The sequence below is a fragment of the Rattus norvegicus genome, chromosome 12, assembly GCF_036323735.1.
Source record: "Rattus norvegicus strain BN/NHsdMcwi chromosome 12, GRCr8, whole genome shotgun sequence".
NCBI classification, from domain to species: domain Eukaryota; kingdom Metazoa; phylum Chordata; class Mammalia; order Rodentia; family Muridae; genus Rattus; species Rattus norvegicus.
This window is the reverse complement of record NC_086030.1, coordinates 39,898,882-39,924,229: the sequence shown is the minus strand read 5'-3', so window position 1 is coordinate 39,924,229 and position 25,348 is coordinate 39,898,882. Positions and strand designations below refer to the sequence as shown.

At 50.1% G+C, this 25,348-nt stretch overlaps 2 protein-coding genes across 14 annotated transcripts in view; one reads left to right on the top strand and one right to left on the bottom strand.

The window, feature by feature from the left end:
- Pptc7 (protein phosphatase targeting COQ7) overlaps positions 1 to 13,502 on the top strand; it is a 38,374-nt gene extending 24,872 nt beyond the window's left edge. Inside the window, 5 exon segments of the mRNA NM_001107141.1 lie at positions 574 to 753; positions 4,625 to 4,823; positions 7,858 to 7,981; positions 9,417 to 9,546; positions 10,419 to 13,502. Of these exon segments, the coding sequence (NP_001100611.1) occupies positions 574 to 753; positions 4,625 to 4,823; positions 7,858 to 7,981; positions 9,417 to 9,546; positions 10,419 to 10,477 (692 nt within the window). The 3' untranslated portion in view covers positions 10,478 to 13,502.
- A 1,473-nt stretch (positions 13,503 to 14,975) lies between these two features.
- The window catches only part of Rad9b (RAD9 checkpoint clamp component B), a 31,034-nt gene continuing 20,661 nt past the window's right edge, over positions 14,976 to 25,348 (bottom strand). For 7 of the 13 annotated variants that reach the window (XM_063271561.1, XM_039089633.2, XM_017598412.3 and 4 more), the window contains 3 exons: positions 24,779 to 24,898; positions 23,260 to 23,488; positions 15,086 to 15,581 (listed from right to left, as the gene is read on the bottom strand). In XM_063271561.1, the coding sequence (XP_063127631.1) occupies positions 15,471 to 15,581; positions 23,260 to 23,488; positions 24,779 to 24,898 (460 nt within the window). In that variant the 3' untranslated portion in view covers positions 15,086 to 15,470. Of the gene's footprint in view, positions 15,045 to 15,085; positions 15,582 to 23,259; positions 23,489 to 24,778; positions 24,899 to 25,348 lie in introns of those variants that run through there. The other 6 variants (XM_063271562.1, XM_008769241.3, XM_039089634.2 and 3 more) reach the window with 4 other exon arrangements.

Below are 25,348 nucleotides of genomic sequence, written 5' to 3'. Positions count from 1 at the left end.
GCTGTTCTTGTGGAGGATCTGAATTCAGTGCCTGGTGTCCACATAGCAGCTCGGGGAGGATCCAATGTCATCTTCTGCCCTCTGCAGGCAGCAGGCCCATGATGTCACTACAACCCTCACATAAGTATTCCCCAGCACTTTCTATCCCCGGGTCTCGTTACTATGTAGTTATTGCTGGAGCTTGCTCTGTAGACCAGGCAGGCCTCAAGCTCACAGAGATCCACCTGACTCTGCCTCCCAAGTGCTGGGGTTAAAGGTGTGTGCTACTTGTTATCCATGAATAGTCAAAAGACCACGTAGTAAGCATTTGATTTGGCGGCGTGAACAAAGATGTTAGTTTGTGTGGTGATGCTCCTAACTGAGGCTGCGTGAGTACAAACACCAGTGTGCACCGGTGAGCTGGCAGGGAGGGGCGGGGTAAGGGTTTCTGGGAAGTAAATGACTGTGGTTTCTTGTTTTTGGGCAACACTAGGGACTGAACGTAGGGCCTTGTGCGTGGGAGGGAGGAGCTCTGTCACAGAGCCAAGTTCTCAGTCAATGATCAAGGTCTTAAGAGCCCTTTTTCTCTTTCAGGAGTTGCGGATGGCGTTGGAGGGTGGAGAGACTATGGAGTGGACCCGTCTCAGTTCTCAGGGACTTTAATGCGAACATGTGAGCGGTTAGTAAAAGAAGGACGCTTTGTCCCCAGCAATCCTGTTGGGATTCTCACCACGAGCTACTGTGAGTTGCTGCAAAACAAAGTACCCTTGCTGGGTGAGTAGACGTCTGTGTCCCTCCTTACAGCACCCACTGATAGCTACACAAGCCAGATTTTGCCCATAGTCCAGGCTAGCCCCGAACTCAGAGAGCTGCCTCCTGAGTGCTAGGACTAAAGGTGTGCGCCATCGTGCCCAGGGTCCTAATCGCCAGAACCTCTCTGGTTACTAGAGGGCCTCCCTTGCCCACACCTCTGTTTAAAGTGAGCTTCTGCTCAGTGACATGAGATGTCCCTTGAGTTCTTCTCCGCAGAGGCTCTTTTCTTACTGCCTACTTCCGTCCTCCTCCCACTGAGAGCTCTCCTGGAATCCAGCTTGGTACTGCCTTTCTCCCTGTTAGAAGTAGTCGTGTCTGTGCATGAATGCGTGGATATGGAGGTCAGAGGAGAACTCGGGCGGGAGTCCATCATTTCCTTTCCGTTGTACATCAGACCCAGGTGGTCACGCCTTGGCACCAAACACTTTACCTGCTGAGCCAGCTCGCAGTCCCCTGGCCGCTTTTTATTAATATATTTCATTTGTTTATTTTGGTGTGGGGTCACGTGTGGAGGCCAGAGGGCAGCATCCCGGCGTAGGCTGTCTCTGCAGTACTTGGTCCTGGAGGTAGGGTGCAGGCTGATGGGCCAGCTCCCTGCTTCTCTAAATGTAGTCAGAGGACATCTCGGGTCAGTGGGACATCCTAGGTTCTGTCCTAGTACCTCTGTCAGAGCTGTGACTGTGGGCAAATCACTTAACCTGTGAGTGGAAAGCGGTCTCCCAGACAGTTTCCAGCACCTTCTGTGGGCACCAGTTCCCTACCTCACTCAGCGCTTACTTGGGCCTAGAGTGGCCCGTTACAGCACAGAATGCCCTTTTTTTTGCTGCCTAAAAGATTTGAGCACACAGCTCCCTGACCTAACCACACACCTCCACAGCGTTGGCAGCTAAATAGGACTGTGAATCTACAAAGCCGTGCTGGGTGTAGCTACACGCAGTGCTCAGAGCGTGCTTTTATTTGAAGAGTCTTTCTTACCTTTAGTGAATGTCATATGTGCATGCTCATGGAGGCTGGGAGGGTGCTGGGTCCCTTGGAGCCGGAGTTGCACAGGTGTTGGGAGCCACTGCGTGGGTGCTGGAGACGAATCCTAAGTTCTTAGGAGTCCAAGGGGTTGCTACCGTGGAACCTTTAATCCCAGCCTTTGGGCAGTGGAGGCAGGGGATCTGAGTTTGAGACCAGCGCTCTAGCACGGTTTAGAGCAGGGATCCAGCATGCACGCCGCCGCCCTTCAGTCGCCAGCGCCACACAAGAAAGAAAGCTGAGGTGTCAGACCTAATACGGTTGTTGGCCGAGTGCTAAAAATAATTCCACTTTAACCTGAGAGATTTGCCCAGGCACCTGCCGATGTGGGTCAGTCTCTGAGCTTCTGACCCTCATCTTCACGTGCGAGCTGGGTCACTTGAGGAGGGGAGGAGTGTGAGCTGCCAGGCAGTGTGGGCCTTCCTTCATTGTTCCTGCTCTGGCTGTGAAAGCCCCAAGACTCACAAGGACCATTTTGATTCCACAGGGGCATGAAATGGTGGCTTGAGGTTTTCACGGTGAGTCATCGGGTGTTTCCTAAGGAGCAGCTCCAAGGCGGTCGTTTCTCACTCTCTCGATTTAATTTCATCAGCTCCCAGATGTTCTGTGTGGCCGTTTTGTAACATTGAGTAGCTGGAGGTTTTTAGGAAGGAAAGCTGATGGCACCGCAAGCCATAGAGCAGGTTCTGACAGCACCCTGGCTGGCACAGCGCCCACATCGTCCCTTTCGTAGGCACCAAAGGGGTGTCAAAGTCACTTTTAGTCAGTCTACTGCAGAGTACAAGGGAGCTGAATTGCTGGACATTAACGATGGAATATGCATACATTAAATTAGGTCTTTGCACTGGGACAACTATCGGAATTTCACGGAGAAGCAGATGGCTGTAGTCGCTGAGCTTCTGCTTGTCCCTTGTGGTTTTGAGTGTGCTCTGCTTACACACAGGACGAGGCGGGTGCACGGGGCGCTCTCCACAGCTGGCTAGAAGGAACAGGCCTAGAGAGGCCGAGGGGCCTGCTCGCCGTGCGCAACTGGACAGCAGTGTCCAGGGGCTAACTGGGTGTCCACAGTCTGCTCAGACAGCCCAGGCTGGCCTCAGACTCAGTGTGGCTGAGGATGACCTTGAGTGTCTCAGCCTCCTGCCTTCATGGCCTGAGGCCTGGGGTCACAGTTGTGATCTGATGAATGAGCGCAGACGTGGTGCATGCTCAGAGGGCATTCGGGCAGCTCAATGACGGATGTCTCAAGTCAACACTTTTATAAAATTAAATCGATCTATTTACCCTATGCATATTCATGTGTGCCTGAGTGTGTGTATGTCCACAGAGGCCAGAAGAGGGTATTGGATGGGTCCCCTGGAACTGGAGTTAGAGATGGTTGTGAGCCACCATGTGGTCAGTAGGAATTGAACTTGGGTCCTCTGGAAGAGCAGCTAGTGTTCTTAACCACTGAGCCATCTCTCCAGCCCCCAGGACTAGCTTTAATCTCTTAACTCATTCATCTTCCCTTTCCTAGTGGATTCTCTGACACACTTCCCTAGTGGCTCTCACTGGATAACCCACTGTAGGTGTTTGCCACAACGTAACTGGTTTGCCCTCATGCCCGCACCCCAGGGATTTACTCGCAGCCCTGTTTCTGTGGATGAGGAAGCTGAGCCCAGAGCTGACAGTAGAGCTTGGAAGTGGTGGAGCCCCTGCGGTTCAGGTCATGCTGCTGAGTGTGTGAGGCAGGACTCAGCTATTGCAGAGACCGGTGCAGGACCGGGCTCGCGCTAGAAAGCGTCTGCCACACGGCTGCCAGCCTGCTCCAGTGGCGTAGGAGCAGACGTGTAGCTCTCCGGGGTCTCTGGCCTCTGACCAGTGCTTTCACCTTTCAGTGCGACTCGCGTCTCTCAGGGTTCTCCTTCCATGGCTTCTCTCAGGGAGACCTGCTGCCTGAAGGAAATGCGTGCTCTCAGGCCTGTGACTCTCAGAAAGATTAGTTACCCGGTGCCTCCCCAGACTGAGAGTGAGCAGGCTCCCTGCACTCTGGCCAGCCCTGTGCTTGCTTCTTCTTCTTCCTCTTCTTTTTTAAACATTTATTTCATGTATATGAGTACACTATAGCTGTCTTCAGACACACCAGAAGAGGGCATCAGATCTCATCACAGATGGCTGTGAGCCACCATGTGGTTGCTGGGATTTGAACTCAGGACCTCAGGAAGAGCAGTCAGTGCTCCTAACCACTGAGCCATCTCTCCAGCCCCTTGTGCTATTCTCAGAGAACTGGCTGCCAGCAGCCCACCCACACAGGCGTGCTCCATTTGTTTCTTGGCGAGCTGCATTATCTTCTGGTGGAGACAGGTGCAGTTTTTGCTGCAGGCAGCCAGGCCAGAGCCTGGGCCTTGTTCAGCAGTGGTTGCACGGGTGCCTGCTGGCTGCTGGCGAGGTGGGGCTTGTCCTCCTGGGCACCAGCCTCTGGAAAGTGAATAGGTTGATCTTCAAGCCACTTGTGAAAATTGGTCCTGTGACCTCTGTGAGTCATCAGTCTAGTTACGCTGCCATAACTAAAGAAGGGCTAGCTGCAGTTACCTTGTTCCAGCAATTAAGTATTAAAACACAGTAGCTTGCTATGGGACCTCCCCGCCCCCCATGTCTACAGGAGGAAGAGTGTCCACCACACCCCTTGTCTGCAGCACCTCAGCCCCCCTCAGGGTTCTCTGGGGTGGGGCACACGGGGAAGGTCCTATGTAAACAGAGATTGCCATCACAGCTGCTCCTGTGCTGATGGGCAGCAGCCCGGGGAGACCATGAGTGGACATCCATGTTGTTTTAGGTAGCAGCACAGCCTGCATCGTGGTGCTGGACAGAAGTAGCCACCGTCTGCACACAGCGAACCTGGGTGACTCGGGCTTCCTGGTGGTCCGGGGCGGCGAGGTCGTGCACCGCTCTGATGAGCAGCAGCATTACTTCAACACTCCATTCCAGCTCTCCATTGCTCCCCCGGAAGCTGAGGGAGTCGTCCTGAGCGACAGGTAATCAAGCTGCCCACACTGCCCTCCCGTCCTCCTTCCCAAGAAACTGCCGGTCCACAGGACCAGGTGGTGGGGCCTTGGGAAGGGGTTTGCTTTAGAGTGGGCATCCCAGGCAAGCCAAGGTGCTCTGAACACCGTCACTGCACGCGGTGTGCACAGGCCAGCCGCACTTCGGCAGTCACCTTATCATGCAGCAGCACACTGGGAGACGCCCGTCTTACCTGTCAGAATAACTTCCTACTCAGACGTCCTCTCCACACACGCACCCAACAGAGGAGAAGTAGCCAGGCCTGCCTCCGTCCCTAATGGGGTCACTGGGGTGGTCTCTTTTTCTTGATGATTGCTAATGCCTCTTAGTTTATTTTTAAACTTCCAGGAACCTTTCAAAACAAGTGGGACACTTTAAACTTCATTTTTAGTTTTTTCTTTTCTTAGACTATGGTAAGGTTAGGGCTCGCACCACCCTTTCTTCAGTCACCTTGCAGGGGCTGCACGTGCTGACTGGCAGCCCCTGAGTGGGGATCTTCGTTAAGAAGCTCTGAGCAAATGCTGTTTCTGCTTCTGCTTTTCTACCTATTACCTCCTGGTGAACCAGATCTCAAGGCCAAACTAACACAAAACAACTTTGGTTCTGGACCAAGGACATTATATAATTAGGTATTTGGTGTTGTCCACTCAAATAATCTGCTCGCTAGGTAGGCATGGGGGTTGCACCTGTAATCCTGGTATTCGGGAGGCTAAGGCAGGAAGATTACCAGTTTGAGGCCAGCCTGGGCTATATATAGCAAGACCCAGTCTTAAAACACTCAAGAGCATTGCTGCTGAGAGAGAGAAGTACTTTGAGCTTTCGGGTCTGCTGATTGCTCTGATGGAAGGGCATCTGATTAGACACTTACTGTGTTGTTAAAATATTTATTTTGTGTATTTGGTAGAGGTAGTGTGTGTGTCATGGCACAGGTATGCAGGTCAGTTCTCTCCCAGCATGTGTGTTCCTGGATCAGTCTCAGGTGTCAGGTTGGCCATAGGTGCCATCCCTGAGCATCTCAGTGACCCAGCTCGCTTGTGTCATTGAGTGTGCTGTAATACATGTATGTAATGGCTGTAGACATAGCCATTTGGAGTAAAGGCCTCAGATGACAGCTTCCGAGCCACCGTACTTCCTTTTCCTCACGGGCTGTTTTGGCCTCCGAGTACCAGATCCCCAAGCAAGATTTGGGACAGGCAGGCTTAGCAGCAGAGTTCGCTGCCCTGAAGGGAGGTGGAGGCAGCCGCCCGTGGAGCCCGGCTCAGCAGCATGTGACTGTGGCTCGTGTTTCCGTGTGGTGAGAGTTTTCAGCGGCACAGCGTGTCCAGTCAGAATGGGCAGAGCTGCAGCTGGCGGAACACCAAGCTCGTGGGTGGGAGTGTTAGAGCACAGACTGTCCAATGGGAGGGAGGCTCTCACAAGCAGAATGGCAAAGGCCGCTCGTGGGGAAAGCAAAACCTCAGCATAAAACAGAGCCCCCGTGCCAACCTGGTCATTAATCTGCACTTGGAGAGCCCGGTACGCTCCAGAGACAGCAGGCCAGAGACTGGCTCGCCGACCTGACTTGCAGAAGGAGCTAACCCAGTTCCCACCAGTACGACAGTGGTTCTCTCTTCCTGCTGCCGTCCTTGGTCGTCCCTCTTATCTTCAGCTGTGTGCAGCCTCCTGCCCCGCTCGGGGTCTGCTCTGGGCACTGTGTGGATTGGTCCTCAGGCATGTACAAGGCCTACTTGGTGTTTTCTCTCCATGGGTTTCCTGTCTCCGCTCTTACTAGACAAGTGTGGGGTTCTATTAAGCCTGGGGCGCTTTGGCCATGGCCCCACTCTTGGTCAGTGTCTAAGTCTTCCTTCTGTTATTTCTCGCCACGGTGAGAAAGGTGACCTTTGAGGCTAGGAATAGTAAAGGCGGCCTTCAAGAGAGACTGAGAGCCAGCCCAGGGGGCTCTGCCTGCCTGTCCCCCAGCGTCAGATCTATTTCCTTTGTCAGAAAAGTACCTGCCATCACATTCTTTAAACGCTGTGCCCGGCTCAGGCATAATATCATTCCTGTACCTCGGAGGCTGAGGCAGGAGAATTGAGTTCAAGGTGAGCCTGAGCTACAGGTCGAGACCTTCCCTCCAAATCAAACAGAAAAGCCGTGCCAAGACCCCAAGACAAGCAATCGTCCTCCAGCCCCTGGTGCAGCCACACATTCTCTGGGAGGCTTCTGTCCAGACTGACGCTCTAAGCTTAGTCTCTGAGTGTCCCTCCTCCTCACAGAAGTAGTTGTATCTACCACATACTCCTGCCCTTTCTATTTAACATTAAAGATCTTCTCTCAACTCAGGGTTATTCAGTGTGTGCAGTATGTCGTTTAACATGTTTCTTGAATTTTTACATGTCAGGCACACGTGAAGGTAGGAGGCACATAGTCCTTAACTGTGCTCAGGCCTCTCTGGGTGTCCCCGAGCCGTCATCCTACAGGGGTCACGTCGTCTGTGGGTGACTAGCCTCCCGAGAGCTGGAAGGGGTGCAGTGGTGTGGATGGGAGAGGCAGGGATCTGAGGCTGCAGACTGGACAGGAACACTCCCTTCCACATAGCAGAAGTTAGACCTGCCTCAGGAGAGAGCTGTCCTCTTGAGCCGTGACTGCTCTCACGGCCTGGACTCAGCTTTACATGACGGCTTTGGTTAAGCCTCTGAAACATACAGATGCTGCTGTCGGCTAGTTCTGTCAGGATTGACATGTGAGTATGGCTTTGTGTTGTGAGCGAGGTTAATGCCCCAGCGGAGGTGTAGAGGTCACAGGACACCGGTGGCATCAGTTCTCTCACTTGGACATGTGGGCTCTTAGGATGGAGAACTGAAGTCAGCAGACTTGAAGGCCTTCGCCCTTGCCTGCGGCCCGTCTCTCCAGCCCCGCTTCTTTAGCTGACGCCCTACTGGGAGCCTCATCAACTGTAAAGCGTGGGTAAGGACCTCTGACACATACCTGCCGTCACCTTGCTGTTCCTCTCTGTCCTTGCCACAGCCCCGATGCTGCTGACAGCACATCTTTCGATGTTCAGTTAGGAGACATCATCCTGACAGCGACAGATGGGCTCTTTGACAACATGCCTGATTATATGATCCTTCAGGAGCTGAAAAAACTGAAGGTAACAGACCGGAGGCTGGCGAGCGGGGAGGCCCTCGGAGCCGTGTTCTCTGCGCAGCCAGAGTTTTATTGAGCCCATCACACCGTCCCTTTGTTGGTGGGGAAGGACTATTTTTGAGCTTCAGGAAATAATGGATGTAATATTCCAGGCGGTTATAAATGGGGACATTAGAGGAGGACTGGGGGGAAGCCCTGGGCTAAGCCCCTCCTCCGTAGAGTGGTTCAGGGGGAGTCGGAGAGGGATTTGTGTCTTTCCCGTGTTTTATGCACTTGCTTCTCCCCTCCTCCTTTCACTGTTACCACACACCCTGCAGCTGCTGAGGCTGGGAGGTCAGGAGTGAGACTGGGCAGCAAGAGTGTGGGTGTTGACCAGAGCTGCCTCCGAGGGAGAGTCTGCCTTCTCCCACAAAAGTGGCAGGGCCAGTAGCTGGGCTTTCTGTGTTCTCTTAGCCCAGTGAAAGTACTGGCTGGCAGACACTGACCTCGTCTAGCTCCTCAGCATTCCGGCTTAGGGTGTTTCTTCTACTGTCCAAGCAGTACCTCCTTGTCTGTTATTTGGGAAGAAGGAAAGTCTTATCCTTCAGGGTGGCAAGGGAGTCCTAACACCGGGCCTGCCCTGTGGTGTCCTGTACTGGAGCACTGTGTGCTGACAGCAGGAAGCACTCGGGCCTGCCCTCCGGGGCTTCCAGTCCAGAGGAGTGGCTGGAAGGAGATGGGTACACAGTATAGGCTGGTGGCAAGTGAAAAGGGTTGGAAATAAAGGGGACTGCTGTCTTAGATTGGCTAGGGAAGGCTCCTGTAAGGAGGTGGCCTTGAGGCACAGACCTGCTGGCTTTCGTTTTCATTATGAACTTTGGGTTTTGTTTGTTTGGTTTTTTTTAATCTTATGCATCTGAGTAACAAGAAGAGTTTTGGATCCCATGGAACCCATGTGAATGGTCATGTGGGCTAGGAACCAAACCTGGGTCCTCTGCGAGAGCAGCCAGTACGTTAATCTCTGCAGCCATGTCTCCAGCTGCCCTAGCCCTCGCTGGGTGACATTTAGACTGAACAGTTTAGAGCCTTCGAAGTCAGGGCTGAGGGGACGCTTGTCCTCACACTCATTTTGTAGATGAGGAAGTGGAGGCAGCTAGGACAGGGCATGGCCAAAGAGCTCACAGCAAAGCTTGAGTCTTCTACGGGGTGCAAAGACTGGAAGCCATTCTCAGCAGGGCCAGCACCCGGGCACCTCTTCCTTGTAAAAAGCAAATACGGCCAGCTAGTCCCAAACACGGGGACTTCCGAGGCTTGTTCCCTGTGGCCCTGTCTCCATGTCTTGTCTAACCGGAGTAAACATAGGTGCTGGGGGAATGTGCAGGTGAGCTCTCTGCACACAGCGTTCTCATGCGGAACTCACACGAGGCCGCGTGTAAAAATAACTCTGTCCTTCACTTTAGAATTCAAATTATGAGAGCATACAGCGGACTGCAAGGAGCATCGCTGAGCAAGCGCACGAGCTGGCCTATGACCCAAATTACATGTCACCTTTCGCACAGTTCGCATGTGACAACGGATTAAATGTGAGAGGTAAGCATTCTCTGGAAGGTTCTGAGCTCTGGGCGGGATGTGTAGGTGTGCATCCTCTCTCTGCAGGTCGGGAGGGTGGCAGCTCATTAATGTTCGGCCTCCTGAGTAGCTGACTCCCGACCGCTGCAGCAGTCTGCAGAGGGGAGCTGCACGACACTGCTCTTGATTGTCCTGTCTTTTATCTACATTGTGATGCGGCTGACTGGGAATTAGGCCAGTCCTAGCTGGATGACGTTGGTGTCAGAGCTGTGTGGAGCTGCCCAGCTTTTGCTGGTGTGATACTGTGACGTGCTGAGCACATCTGAGCTGAGGAAATGTTAAACTAGAGAAAAGCACATGCCGCAGCTACTCGGCAGATTAGAACACAGGCTATTCCGAGTCTCCAAACACTGGACATGTTTGTCCAAATTAGGGCAGCACGGTATGTGAGTGCTGGGCTGCAGCTGTCCTGCCAACCCCTGCTGCACTCACATGATGCTGTGGGCGAGCGGGAGAGCAGCAGGGTGGGTTCAGGCTTCAGTCAAGCCACCGTTGTGTTTGTGCCGAAGAAAGCTCAAGCTGGCCTCAAGTATGTGGTGACCCTCCTGCCTCAGCCCATCAAGTAGGAAGATTATAGGGTGTACCCCTGTGCCCCGGCCTGGGTGCTGCATAATTGTGCCTCGTTTGCTGTAGCTGTGGGAGAGGCATCGGGTGACATAGGTGGGTTTGAACTCCTGACCTCCCCAAACCTGGAGCTTGCGGCTCTGACTCTCCAGTCTGGGGCGTCGGCAGATCAGACCCACAGACAGAGCACTGTCTCCAGTGCTTACAGGAGCCACGTCTTCGGTTGACTGTTCCTTCAGGCACACTGATAAACTTCATCTGTGTTTTAGGTGGAAAACCAGATGACATCACCGTGCTCCTCTCAATAGTGGCTGAGTACACGGACTGACTGGCCACACTGGTGACTCCTGCCTTTCCCTTGTCCCCAACGTTTCCCTGCCACGTGTGCTGATCCTGCTGGCAGGACCACATTTCTTTGCCACTGATCTGTGGCCACTGATGGATGCTCTGGCCCACGTTTGAGACCCATGGAGATCCTTGCTGAGAACCACTACTGTCATGCGCTAGCCCGGACCTGCTGGCGACCCTCTGAGAGAAGCGAGGCCACCTCTCCCTTCTCCTGGAGGTTTTCAAAGCCTTTTACTTTTCAAAAGCAGTTGAAGTTTTGAAAATAAGTAATGTTGGTAAAGCGAACTCAAAATTTCAGTGTGTTAAAGGGATGTTAACAGTTGACAAATAGTGAATAGTGACAGCTCTACAGAGCACACATGGTCGTCCCAGGAGAACCAGCCCTGTGTCCCACAGGTGCAGTCTCTGCTAGGACTGGTATGGTTTGTGTCTTCTGTATAAACTCCTGATTTCAGGAGCTCACAGCCCTGCCCTAACCCTGTGCTGGGCACTGGCATCTCAACCCCAGCGGTGGATGGCTTGGGTTACAAATTGGAAGGAAATTTTTGTTCTGTGGATGCAGATGTTTTGTGCTTTTTAAAAGATGCTTAATTGTGCCCCTGTGACTGCAGCTGTGGCAGTCTGTTGATTTGTCCAGGTCACAGGCTAGAGGCAGGAGAGGGACAGGGAAATCTAGTAAAGGAAATACTACGCAAAATTTCAAACTCCTCAAAGCCTGGGAATCAGTGCTGTAGCTGAGGTCGTCCGCGCTGCCTGTAAGGATGCCCCGGGCTTTCCTAGAGTAGAGAACGCAGCTGCAGCTCGGAATGGGGCTGGCTGTGGACAGCCTTGCTCCTCCCCCTCAGGAGCCGCCCACCCTCCCATGCCCCACCTGCGTTGTGTCCTCAAGGTGATGATGGCCTGGTGGCGCGGTGGCTGCATCTCCCAGAGCCCACAGGAAAGCCAGTGGTACCTGACATTCACAGTGACATCACAGCTGAGTGTGGGGCCCTGAGTCCGGCTTACTGTTTACAGTCCCCAATAGCCATCGCAGTAGGTGACGCTCCTTCCCAGAATCCCCCAGTACCTGCGAGCGCAGACTTGTTTTTAAGGTTTATGTACAACTGACTGCTGTAAAGATATATATATATTTTTGGGTCCGTTCTTTTCCTTCATTAACGTGGTGGTAGAAAAACCATATATACTTAGAAACCCTTAAGTTAAAGCCGTGTTTTCTGTGCGAGTCAGATGATGCTGGCGCGAAGACGGTGTGAGCAGCTGCACAGCCCGTCCTCTGCAGGAGACACTGGCTCCCCGGGTATTGCATTGAACTTGTGTGTGAGGTTACCTCAACTTGTTTTTAAAGGTTTTGTCTGTGTGTCTGTATATTTGAGTAGCTGTGTCTTGTTTTATTTAAATTGTTTACCATGTACCATGTACATGTCAGTGCTCTCAGTGCATCATGCTTGTAACAGGCATTTCATTTATAAGAATGAGTTACTCATTTGTAAGCTGTTCAGTAATTTATCTACTATTCCTAAATTGGCATAATGTTAGATTCCTGTATTGAATCACCTTTAATTACACGTCAGAATGCCTTAACTACCCTAACCTGACAACACTGAGCTCTCTGGTGAGGAGATACAGCGGCCGGGATGCAGGGAGACTGGACTAAGGAGACGCGCCGCGTTCTGTTGATCCTGGGGCACGAGGGGCACGTGGTGGGTATTTATTTTGCACAAACTCTTTACAGTGTCTGTGTGTGAAACGGTGAGGTTGCATCCAGATGGGGTGTGTGACTCTAGGACTGAGCTTCAGCTCTTCTGTGTGGTTTGTCATTAGTTTTTGGTCAGAGGTGTTGTAGCCTTACAATCTGGATATATTTTGCATTAATTTTCCAATGCCGACATTTAATTCCTGCTAAGAGCAGAGCTGGTCAAGTCGCTGGCTTTTTTTCTGCTCTCATTTTAGCCCATCAACCAATGTTTGTAAAAGTGGATTGGTTTGTTGTAGACAACTTCTTTTTAGTCAACTCACTTTTCTGAGCAGTCATCGTTAGAAATGGACAGGCAATAGGGCTGCTCTAGTAAACAGAAAGCCATAGGGCAGGCATCAGGCTTCAGTGAAATTACTTGGGGCCTGGCGCATGAGCTAGTGACATCGAGTATTCCATCTGCTTCTCCCTGTCCGTTTGTCACACACTCGGTTTTATAACTGTCCAAGGTCAGGCAGAGCAAGCCCCGCTCACACTCACTGTGCCCAGGGCTCTGTCACGCACCCCTCGCCAGGGCTGCTCTGGAACCTGGTGTGCGCGTGCACTGTATTTTAAATCAAGCAGTGTAAGCACTCATGTTTGTCTCAGAGTGAACTTTTATAACAAAAGAGAAAATTTGGATTTTAATTTACAAATGGCAAATTATTTATCCCTCTGGATGCACCAAAGACCAGTAAAGTTTATAGCTTTTCCATCTATATTTATAAAGCAATACTGTATTATAAAAATCACTATTTTTATCACATGCTTGAAATTTTTATTTTGTTCTGTTTTAAAAATGTGCACTCTAAACATATCAGAACCTTATTTCTTCCTATGAACTTAAGCTGCCTGCGCACAAAAAATATTAAATTATCAAGTGGAGATGAAGTAGCTGGCGTCCCTAGGCTCTAACAGCGGAGAGAAAGGAGGGGACAAGTTCTGTATCCTGAGTCGCTGTGTGCTTGGTCGATAGGCTACTCGCTCACAGAGTCCATTCCAGGTGTGTGTCTGCGGCAGAGACTGGCACCAGCGTTCCGAGGCAGGAGAGTGCCCTTGCTCTGGGTAGAGTAGCCAGCAGACGGAAGCGTCCCAGCACTGCCCTCCCCAGGAGTGTCTTGGAGGCACTGGCAGGCTGGCTGAGGCTGTGCGTGTTTGTACTTTAGAGTAGGTTCATGGCTTCTTGTCACTGTACAGCAGCTCTCTCTGGCCAAGTTGTAACACTCAGTTTCTCTGGAGACTGTCACAGTTTTACATTTAAAAAAATTTGCAAAAATCTGCTTATAAAACAAAATATGAAACAAGAATTTGGATTCTATTTCTTTGAAAAAAGTAAATTATCACAAAATTGAACTTCTCAATAGAGCAGTGACCATGTCAAAACGTGACTGTTAGCAGGAAGTTGGTGGCAAAGATAGTAACGACGAGCAAATCTGAGTCTGTGCTAATGAGCTGCGTGTTCTGTCGAGACTATCATTGTTTGTCCTACCAGAGGCAATGACCTGATCGATGTCTGAAATATAACTTATGCAGGAATAGTTCTGTAAATACATTTAAATAAACTGTAAGGATATTTAATAAATACAGTATTTATACTACGTGCCACTCCTTTGGTGTGAACGGTCAGGGGCTAAAGCACCGACGCTCAGATTGTCTCCGTCACATCCCAACTCCAAGCTTCTTGGTCTACCTGACAGTGAGCCAGCACCACAGAGCCGTGTCCTTCGTGCTTTACCATCTGAGCCAGAGCAGCGTGGCCTGTCATCAGCAGCTCCTTATCTTCCTCAGAAGTTCACCAAAATGGACGACAGTTGAGTGTAAAACAGAGAGTTTACAGCTGGAGCCATCAGTGTCCTTCCAGACAGTACTGAGTGACGGAGCCACCAGAAAGGCCGCTGTGAGGGGTGGGGAGCTCTGTAGCAGAGCACTGACCTGGGATGTGCAAGGGCCTAGATTCCATCACATGAGCACACACACACACACACACACACACACACACACACACACACACACACACACAGTGTCACAGTGTCACCGTCTTGTGCAGATTAGTGCTGTAGCCAGGCTGCGCTGGCCAAGGTGCTTGGGAAGCTGCATCAGGGTGAGCCCAGGCCGTTCTCAGCAGGAGACCCACAGCTGCTCTGCAGCCATGTGTGCTGGGCAGAAATGTCTGCAATCCAGTGATCAGTGTAAACATGAGATTCATAAATCTTCAGCCTACAACAGAGGACAAGGCTGAGATAGGTGGGCACTGCCAGTTTCCACAAAAAGCTTCTTGAAAGCCCATTTTCATTCACAGAGGGACATTTTGGGATGAAGTTGGTGAAGTTGGGTTTTTATTAGGTTACTGTGGGCAGCTGTGAGTCATTGCTAAGCTACAAGAACCCAGTCACTGTTTCAGCTAGAACTCTGCTCACACGTCTGCAGCATCTGATCCACGTAGGCAACGCTGAGTGTGAAGTACGGTGGCTGGCCTGCTGCTTGACATTTCCTTACGGTCTGATGGTTTCCAAGGACTTAGCAATAAGATGTTCCAAAGACTCCTGTAGCCTGCAACCACTGTACACTGGTTTGGGAGAGAGTCCTACAGCATAATAAGTTACATCAGTGTGTTTTGTGCCAGGTTTTTAATCTGTGCATGTAAGCAGCTAGACCTGAGAGGAGCAGTGGACAGGCATTTGTCCTCTGCCCCCTTACCTTGTTCCACTCCAGGCTGAGCTCAGCGGCCGCTGTGTGTGCCGGTGACTCATACCGACTTCACTGCATGCTCTCTGCATCCCACTGCATAGCAGACAGGAACCAGAGCAGCTGAGGGCCAGGAAATAAAATCGTGTAATATATAAAATGACCACAAAGTGAAGTTAACTGTATGTCTTTTATTCACCACCTTTTCTCTACTCTGAAAAACAACACTGAACAAAGCCTGTCAGGTCTCACATAAGCTGGAAGGCTGCTGTCAGGTACAGAAGCTCCACCTCACCCAGATGCTGAGGGAAGTCTGCCTTAGGGATCCACAGGGGACATGCCAAGGCTGCAGGGTTAAACAGTGGCATCTAACCCCGATGGCTCATCCTTGTGCGGCCAGCTCTGTCCCCCAAGTGACACAGATTTTAGTGCACAGTGATCCTGGCAAGAGCAGAGACACTGTCTCCAGGGCATCCTGGGACAGTTTGCTCAGTTTCCCCTTGGCCTTCAGGGAGCCAAGCGCCCGGTGTGGCTATTACAGCCTTAGCGTGGACGTTCATCCACTCGCGTCCTGTTCACTGTCGCTTGCTACTGCCAGACTGCCCAAGGGGTGGTTGGCATGCTCTTGCTGTTCACAAGATACTGCTCCAAAGAACATGCAGGAAAACTAGAAAGGAAAACAGAAGGCTGTAGTTCATTTTGCAGACAGACCTGCACATACAAGGCTCCAGCTGGTATGTTTCAGAATGGCCATGTGGGCTGGAGAGATGGCTCAGTGGTTAGAGCACTGACTGCTCTTCCAGAGGTCCTGAGTTCAATTCCCAGCAACCACATGGTGGCTCACAACCATCTGTAATGGGATCTGATGCCCTCTTCTGGTGTGTCTGAGGACAGCTACAGTGTGCTCACATACATGAAATAAATACATCTTAAAAAAAAAAAAAAAAAAAAAGAGGGTTGGGGATTTAGCTCAGTGGTAGAGCGCTTGCCTAGCAAGCGCAAGGCCCTGGGTTCGGTCCCCAGCTCCAAAAAAAAGAAAAGAAAAGAAAAGAAAAAGAATGTGGCCATGTACTGCCACTGTCTTTGATGGTGATGAATCGTGGACACCATTACCTGCTGAACACATCTAGAGCCAGAGCCTCTTCGGCCATCACCAGCCCAAGACAGGATCTTTGTGAATGGTAGTGTACTGTGACCTCTCCTGGAGCTTCAGAAATGTCCACCAGGACTGAGAGAGGCAGAGGAACCGTATCTGTCCTCGGAGGCTGAAGCTAATCAACAGCCCCCAATCCCAGCCTGCTGCTGTGTTGAGGGGAGCCGTAGTGTTGCTGGTGCTTAGATGTCCCAACCTCCGCCCTCTCCAGCTGCTGCCTCTTCTCTGTCACAGAGAAGTAACTGTCCTTAGAGACTCTTCTCATCCTCCTTCCTACCCTACCTTAAGCTTTTGACCTCAGCAGCACTTGCCTGTGCCTGAAGCAGTCTCCTGTAGCAGAAGACATGGTCTAGATTGGAGAGAAGATACCTTGTACAGCGTCTGATCCCTTACTGCAGTTGACCCCAGCTTAGCTGCAGTAAGGAGAACGACAGCCACCACATGGACGGAACCCTAGAACCCCAGTCATATACACAGGTAGGTAGTGATGGGATCCGGTTTCTTTTGGCCATGGAGTAAACTGAAAGGCACAGGCTAAGTGGCACTCTGATAGCCCTGAGAGGCATTTCATACTCTGACCTCTGCAACCAGAGAGCACATTTGTGCTATTCCTGCAGTAAAATCTGTGGTCACCTGTTTTTTGTTTGTTTGTTTTTAATAAGTTTAATAAGTTTATATATGTGAGTACACTGTTGCTCTCAGACACACCAGAAGAGGGCATCGGATCCCATTACAGATGGTTGTGAGCCACCATGTAGTTGCTGGGAATTGAACTCAGGACCTCTGGAAGAGCAGTCAGTGCTCTTAACCACTGAGCCATCTCTCTAACCCGGTCACCTGGAATCAGTCCCTTGCTTCTTAAGTCTGGCCTTGAGCAAGGTCAGGGTCCTGAAGCTGAGGTGACTGCGCAGCCTCCTCTGTCCAGGCGTCTGGCCGAGCAGTCGCTCTCGGGAATTAATTTTCACAGCATCTTCTGAAGCTGCAGCATTCGGGCTAAAATATTTTGGTGTTTGAGCATTGCCTGACTTTGGGGTGAGTGCTATTTGCCACCTACCCTTGTTCCTGTTGTCTACCTGGGCCTAAAATGTGTGGCTGGCTAACAGCCCTTCCTATGCTAAAGCAAGAGCCCTGCACACACGCAAGGGAAGAACGGTGAGCTGGAGCACAATGGTGGAGCACTCCGCTAATGTGCCTGAGAGCCAGCTGCTGTCTCCAGCACCACAAGGCAAAGGAAGGTTGATGCTGGCCCCGATCACAGAGCTGTGAGGCTCAGCAAGAACAAGACAACACAAGAGGCTGTTGAGATGGCCAAACCGTCAAGTGTTTGCTGTTCTTCCGTAGGACCTGAATTCAGTTCCTAGAACCTATGTGGATGCGCTCACAGCTACCTATGGACTCTGGCTGCTGCTATCCAGGACCCCTGGCCTCCGTGGGTGCAGTACTCACAGACACACACATTAGAAAGCAATATGTCACCACACCTTCCTGCTAAGACAAGGATGAAGCAGGATACCCGACTCTGGCTGTAACTTAGGATCAGTGGACATGGGAACTCAGTTACTGGCACTGAGGGAGAAAGCAGACGACCTCTGCACACTTCTACACAGGGTGACTGTGCTGGGGGAACCTGCCAAGACCAAGACAACTCGGCAGCCGGGCAGTGGTGGTGCAACCTTCAGTCCCAGCCCTCTGGAGGCAGAGGCAGGTGGATCTCTTGAGTTTCAGTCCAGCCTGGTCTACAGAGAGAAACCCTGACTCAAAGAAAGAAAGAAAAAAGGACAAACAATTCAGCAGAGAGACATACGTCTACACACAGAATAGCTGTGCACACAGAGGATGGAGACAAGTATCTACAGCAGGAACGGACTTGTAGCCAAGCTGGCCTCAGACTCACTATGTGTGCCACCGCACCTGGCTCATGAAGCCCTGGGGACTCAACCCAGAGCCCTGGGCATCCCAGGCAAGCCTTCTGTCAACTAAGATAAAGGCCAGCCTCCCAAGCCTCTCTACTTTTTATTTAGAGACAGAATCTCTAAAGTTGGTGGATTGTCCTGGAACCCATGATCTGGCCTCACCCTCACAAGTGCTGTCATTCCTAGCCTGTGCCCCAGCCCAGCCAGGGACACACTTGACAGGAGACACTCAGACCCCTGTGAAGAAGCTAATGTGGTGCTGCCTGCTTCAGTCCTGGCACTCGGACGGCTGAGGCAGGACTGGGAGTTTCCATCTGGGCTACACAGATGTCTTCACTGCCCCACCTCCCACACGGAAAAGCTGGGTGTGGTGATGCATTCCAGCCCCTGAGAGACAGAGGCCATGGGTCCATCTTCAACTGCAAAGGGACTTTGAGATAAACCTGGTCAACATGAGACCCTGGCTTAACAATGTTTTAAGTCAGAATTCTAAAACAGTCCTGAAAAACACAAGTGGGCTTAAAGGAAACGTCGCCTGGTTACAGGTGGATGGTGGACAGAATAGCAGCGCTCTGAGTAAGTGAAGGGAAGAGTTCCTCAGATCCCAGCAGACACTTTAGGGAGATGGGTGAGCTACTAAAGTTTGGTTACCAGTCAGTGTTCACAGCAGAAAGAGAAGGCTGCCAAAAGCCACTATTCCACCAAACTAAAAGCCACTGATGAAGGGGCAGAGGATAAGGAAGACACTAACGGGTCAAGCACAGCAAGTCCAGAGACTGGCACAAGTGCACCAAGTGTATAACATGGCAAAGGAGACACCAGAGCCCTGGGCAAAGGCAGACTGTAATTTTAAAGGCTTCTGGGGAAGCTGCAAAGACAAAGTTAGACCCATAATTTACAGCACGCATGAAGAGATTCCAGATGGCACAGCGAGTAAACAAGAGGAAAGGCGTGGATTTCTTAACCCGAGTAGGAAAAGCTTTCTAATTACCTCAAAAGTCATTTGAAATTTAAAAAAAAATTAACTATGTAAAGGAAAAGGGCTGTTTGTGGCAAAAAAAACAAAAAACAAAAAAAACAGGGGTTGGGGATTTAGCTCAGTGGTAGAGTGCTTGTCTGGCAAGCGCAAGGCCCTGGGTTCGGTCCCCACCTCCGGAAAAAAAAACAAAAAAACAAAAAAACAAAAAATACAAAACAAACAAAAAACCCAACAACAAAAGAAATCCAATATAAGCTATGTAGTCAGGTACATCAAACATCACAGATAGTGGCTAAGAAGCCTCTGTATCCAGTGAGCACATGTGGAGGGGCCAGGGCTGTAGACTGCAGCTGGGCAGGGTGCTTGTTGGTCTTCCATAAGACCCAAGTTTGGGGTTGGGGATTTAGCTCAGTGGTAGAGCACTTGCCTAGCAAGCACAAGGCCCTGGGTTCGGTCCCCAGCTCCAAAAAAAACCAAAAAAAAAAAAACAAAAAACAAAAAAAAAAACAAAAAAACCATAAGACCCAAGTTTGCTTCCCAGAAGCTATTCCACTTCATTCACAATCAGACAGTGCAGATTAAGGCCATGATGAGGAGAGTGGAGACAAGCCTCAGCAGTTACAAGCTCTTGCATCCTGAGTTTGGTTCCCATCGCCCAAGATGGATGGCTCACCATCGCCTGTAACTCCAGTTCCAGGAGATCTGACTCCTGATTTCTGGGTACTGCATACATGTGGCAGACATACACACATAAAAACAAAATACTCTGAATCCAAAAACTAAGGAGCAGGTGGATCTGTGAGTTTGAGGCCAGCCTGGACTACACAGTGAGTTCTAGGACAGCCCACTCTGTAGTTGAGAGCAAGGGCTGCTCTCACAGAGGATCCAGGTTCGGTTCCCAGCAATTACATAGGGGCTTAGAACCATCAGTGACTCCAGCTCAAAGACATCTAACTCTTACCTTTGTGTGCATCAGGTACACATGTCTCTCTCTCTCTCTCTCTCTCTCTCTCTCTCTCTCTCTCTCTCTCTCTCTCTCTCTCACACACACACACACACACACATGCAGGCAAACACATATACATAAAATAAAAATATTTTAAGGGTTGGGGATTTAGCTCAGTGGTAGAGCACTTGCCTAGGAAGCGCAAGGCCCTGGGTTTGGTCCCCAGCTCCGAAAAAAAGAACCAAAAAAAAAAAAAAAAATATATATATATATACATATATATATATATATATATTTTAAAAGGAAACAAAATTTCTCCAAAAATAAATTTGGCAGTGGTTGTTTTTGCAAGTTTGGCAGTAGGAGCTGGTTGCAGACTTGGGAAACGTCTCTCCCCATCACGGCTGCAGTAAGCATACACTGGCAGGACCTCAGTGTGCACACACATGGCTCAGCTCTCACGCTCTTAGGAGGAATTTACCTTACAGACACACTTCTAACTATAGGAGATGCATGTGTGACCCAGTTTGTACTTGGAGCTTTTAATAGTTTTAAGACAAGGTTTCACAAAACACTTCTGTTGTCCTGGAACTCACTACATAGACCAGGCTGGCCCTGAACTCAGAGATCCTCCCACCTTTGCCTCCGAGTGCTTGTGACACTTTAGTAATTGCAGAAACTACAGACACAGACAGTCACTCAGAGTGGTTAACTCAATGTGAAGACAAGGCTGCCGTGTGGAAAGCAGTGTTTCCCAGCCTGTGCAAGTGGGGAGAGCAGCTAGAAAGCAGTTCGTGTGAGGATGTATGCAGCTGCTCATTTGCCAAGGGAATAACCAAGGGAGAAGTGCGTAGTGTGAGAGCTGAGAACTGAGTCTGGATCCCACTCTGGGTAGGAATCTGGGCACTGTCTGTCTGTTACCGAGGGCTGGGGTGGAGACAGGCCAAACCCTGGAACTCACTGGTCAGCCAACCTAACTGAAGGAATGAACTTCAGGTTCACTGAGACCCTGTCTCAAAAAGTAAAGATGGAAGCCAGTGAAACGGCTTAGCAGGCCAAGCCTGGATCCCAGGCCTCAGCATGGGCCTGCACACACACAAATTAACTCCAAAGTTCCTGATTTCTTTTTTTCTAAAGATATGGGTGTGTGTGTGTGTACAAATGTGCAGATAAATGTTCTCATTTGTGCAGGGGCCAGAAGATGGTGTAGCATCCCCTGGAGTTGGAGTTTCAGGCGATTGTGAGCTGCCCAACTTGAGTGCTTGGAAGCGAACTCTGGTTCTTCACAAGAGCATCAAGCTTATGTAACCACTTAGCCATCTCTTCCGCCCCACAAATATATTTTATCACTTCTTTTCTTTTCTTTTTTTTTTTCTTTTTTCTTTTTTTCGGAGCTGGGGACCGAACCCAGGGCCTTCCGCTTGCTAGGCAAGCGCTCTACCACTGAGCTAAATCCCCAACCCCACAAATATATTTTAAATTAAAAAAAAAAAGCCACCCAGAATTGACCTGGAGCCTCCATGTGCCCACATGTGCAAGCACAAGCACAGGTGTGTATATCACACAACACATATGATGCCATACGTACACAATACCATTTTTTTATAATTGGTAAGCTCACTTGTGTCAAGCTGATGACCCAGATTCAATCTCGGACCCACAGAGTGGGAGGCGAGAACTGATTTCAGAACTTGTTCCCAGACCACTACTCTATGCTGTGGCATGTGCACACACACAAACTTTAAGACTTTAATATCAACAGAAGCCGAAATTGGAAGAGAATACAGATAAACACTTCAATTACAGGAACAGCCAAGGGCTTTGTAGAAGGGACTCCAGCAGTTCAGGTAAGAGCTGACTGCTGGCATTGTGTGAATGGGAAACCTTTTCATAGCAAACATGCTCTCTCTCTCTCTCTCTCTCTCTCTCTCTCTCTCTCTCTCTCTCTCTCACACACACACACACACACACACACACACACACAAATATGAAAACAAAGACAGAAGAAATGTCAGGGGCTGTAGAGAGGGCTCAGTGGTTAAGAGCACTTGTCACTCCTGCAGAGGACACAGATTCAGTTCCCAGAACTGTTACCCCTGACCCAGGCCTCGGTGGACACCGCACATGTTTGGTGCACATACACTCAGGCACACCACGCATGCGCAGACACACACACACACACACACACACACACACACACACACACACACCCCTAAAACAAAAAGAAAACACAACAAACGCCAGCAATGGTGGTGAGAAATAGGAACCACTGTACACTGCTGGTAGGAACGTGAAGTAATCCAGGCCCCATGGCGATCAGCACCAAGCTTCACAGAAACATGAATATATGCTAGCACACTTGCGATTAGCACTTGGGAGGCAAGTGAGGAGGATCAGGACTTCAAGGTCATCTTTGGCTGCATAGTTCAAGGCCAGTGTGGACTACAAGAGATGCTGTCTGAACACAAAAACAGCCAGGTGTGGTGGCACATGCCTGTAATCCCAGCACTTGGGAGGGAGAGACAAAAGTATCATGAATTTAAGCCCATCCTTGGTTACAACCTGGGCTACGTGAGACTCTCCAAAAAAACAAGCCCTAGAAATGTCTCTCACCCTATCAGTGCCCTGCTGTATCGCTTCAGGATACTTGTGACTGTACAGCTACAGGACTTTTACCAAACCCGAGAGGCCTGCACATCCACTGTCATAGCACTCTTGCCGTAGCCGCACTATCCGTCCATCAACAGGTAAGTGGACAAAGAACCTATGTGTATCTGTGAAATGGGATCTTATTTGGGGGACTGGGAGGGGTGGCTCAGTGGTTAAGAGCACTGAATGCCCTTCTGGAGGATCTGGGTCCAGTTCCCAGCAACCACATGCTCACGACTGCCTGTAACTCCAAGACCTGACACTCCCACAGACATACATGCAAACAAAACACCGATGCTTACAACTAACAAATTATTAAAAAGGGAATTCTATCTAATCATTAAGAAAACTGAATGCTGTCATTTGCTAGACTGAGTATAAATGGAGGCCTTCTTGGTAAACTAAGTGTGGCATGTTTTCACTCACTCGTGGATCATACATCGACACATAACAATACATATGACACACATGTAGACAAGCGTGAAGGCAGAGGGTGGAAGAAAGGAGGCCAGCAGGAGGGAGCAGGGAGGAGGGGGAGGAAGAGGACGGCGGAGGAAGCAAAGGGGCAGGGATGAATTTGCTCATAGGATGTAATATACTTGAAGAAAGTAGGCATCGTGAAACACAGTGGCCTGGCCAGGCCTACAGCAAGGTAGATGCTTACAAGCTGGGCTGCCCTGGCCAACCTCAGCACAGCTCTCCTACCTTTCTGAGGGGTGAGGGACTTTGCCCTTCCTCCATATCACTGACAACACTCTCAGGCACCTCGGAGATGTCATCCTGGCTGGCGCTGGCTCTCCTGGTCTCTGCTGCAGAGCTGCTGTCAGGAGGATCCTTGGGAAACAGCCTTTTGGGCGCTGCTCGAGAGATGCTCTCTGGGGTCTGGCTGACTCGGCTTTTACCCTCCTGAGCACCGGACAGTGTGGGGTCTGACCTGGGGTATTAAGAGGGATTAGATAGAGCTCTTTACTGGGAAATACCTTTCCTGTAACTCAGAGAGCGGTGTGACGGCGATGAGAGCTGTGGACTGAGAAGTTGGTGAACAGAAGTACTTGCCGAGAGTTAAGATGAATGAATGCACACTGTCATCTGGAAACGCCCAGACAGACTTGGGCTCAGCAGCCCAGCACCCATCAGACATGGATTATGTCCACAGGATCACTGCTGGTTTGAATGACAACAGCCCATAGGCTCATGTGTTTGAGTGCCTGGTCCTCAGGTGGTGGAACTGTCTGGGAAGGATCAGAAGGTGTGGCCCTGTGTCAACACCTTCTGAGTGTGTCAAAGTGATGGACTTGGAGACTTCAGAAGCCTCCCACATCCCCAGTATGCTCTTTGTTCCTGTCTGTGGACCAGCATGTGAGCTCTCAGCTGCTCCTGCTGCTGTGCCTTTGCTCCGCCATCATGGACTCTGACCCTCTGGAACCATAAGCCCAATTAAACTTTCTGTTATGAGTTGTCTTAGCCATGTTGTTTTACACAGCAATAGAAAAGTAACTAAGATAGGATCTCATGAAACAAGTCCAGCTGTGGACCCACAAGAGGGCTCAGTAGGGGACGGCACTTGCTGCCAACCCTGTGACCTGAATTTGACCCTGTGATCCTGACTGCATGTGTGCCATAGTAGGCTCAGACATATTGTGTGTGGACATCAGAGGACAACTTTCAAGAGTGGATTTTTTTCCTTCCATCATGTGAGTCCCAGGTATCAAGCTTAGCGGCAGTGTCTTTACCCACTGACCCATGTGCTGGCCTATGGATCAAGTGTTATGAGGTCATGAGAATGCATGTTTTCAAGTCATAAATCATGACACTAGAACATGCCTGCAATATGTACGTCATGGAGAGAGCAGTGTACAACATGACCCTGATCTTTAAGAAGATAACTGTAAGCCAGTTGTGGTAGCACTGATCTAGTATCTCATTCAGTTGCTTCAACACAGAGGGGAAAGCACTCACAATACACACATGAGGACCTGAACGTGCATCTATTTAAAGCTGGATTCAGTAATGCGCATCGATGATCTCAGTGTTCAGAGACAGGAGAATTCCCAGTTCACAGACTAACTAGCCATGTGCAACTGTGAAGGGCAGGATACCGTCTGTCAAGCAAGGCAGAAGGCAACAACTAATACCTGGGGCTGTCCTTTGACCTCATGGATGGATGGCAGCCCGTGCCATCCCCCAGTGTTAAGGAAAAAGACTAGAAAGCCTCCGGCCTCACCTTCGTGCCTGGGAAAGGCGCAGTGACTGTGGTGAAGATGTTCTACTTGGATAGTCCAATAAGGTGGCCAGGATAAAGCTCGCCTCCAAGAGCATGTCTTCCACACTCAGAACAACTGGTCTAGGAGGACAATCAGCACAAACCATGCTCATTTCTGTCCCGTGCTAGGAACACATCAGCAAGTACCACCAACTTAGCAACAAAGAAACAGCGTCAGCAGGTGCTCCTTCAGCAATTCCTCAGGTTGACAGTCCTAAGAGCTGGGAAGCCCTTAGCAACCACAGGAAGCCCATCTGATTCAGTTGTAGTTCTAAAGCACATTAAAAGTTCACACACACAGAGTTTCCATGCTTAGGCCAGGCATAACTAGACAATCCCTGATTAGACGATTGTGTCAGGAGCCAGTCAAATGTTTCCATTGCAGAAGAATTATCTTTCTTAGTCAAAGTACCAAATTATTTATCGTTGTTATTACTACTATTATTATTATTTCTTTTCAAAACAACTTTTCTCTGTGCCATCTTAGCTGTCCTGAAACTCGCCCTACAGAGCAGGCTGGCTGAGAACTCA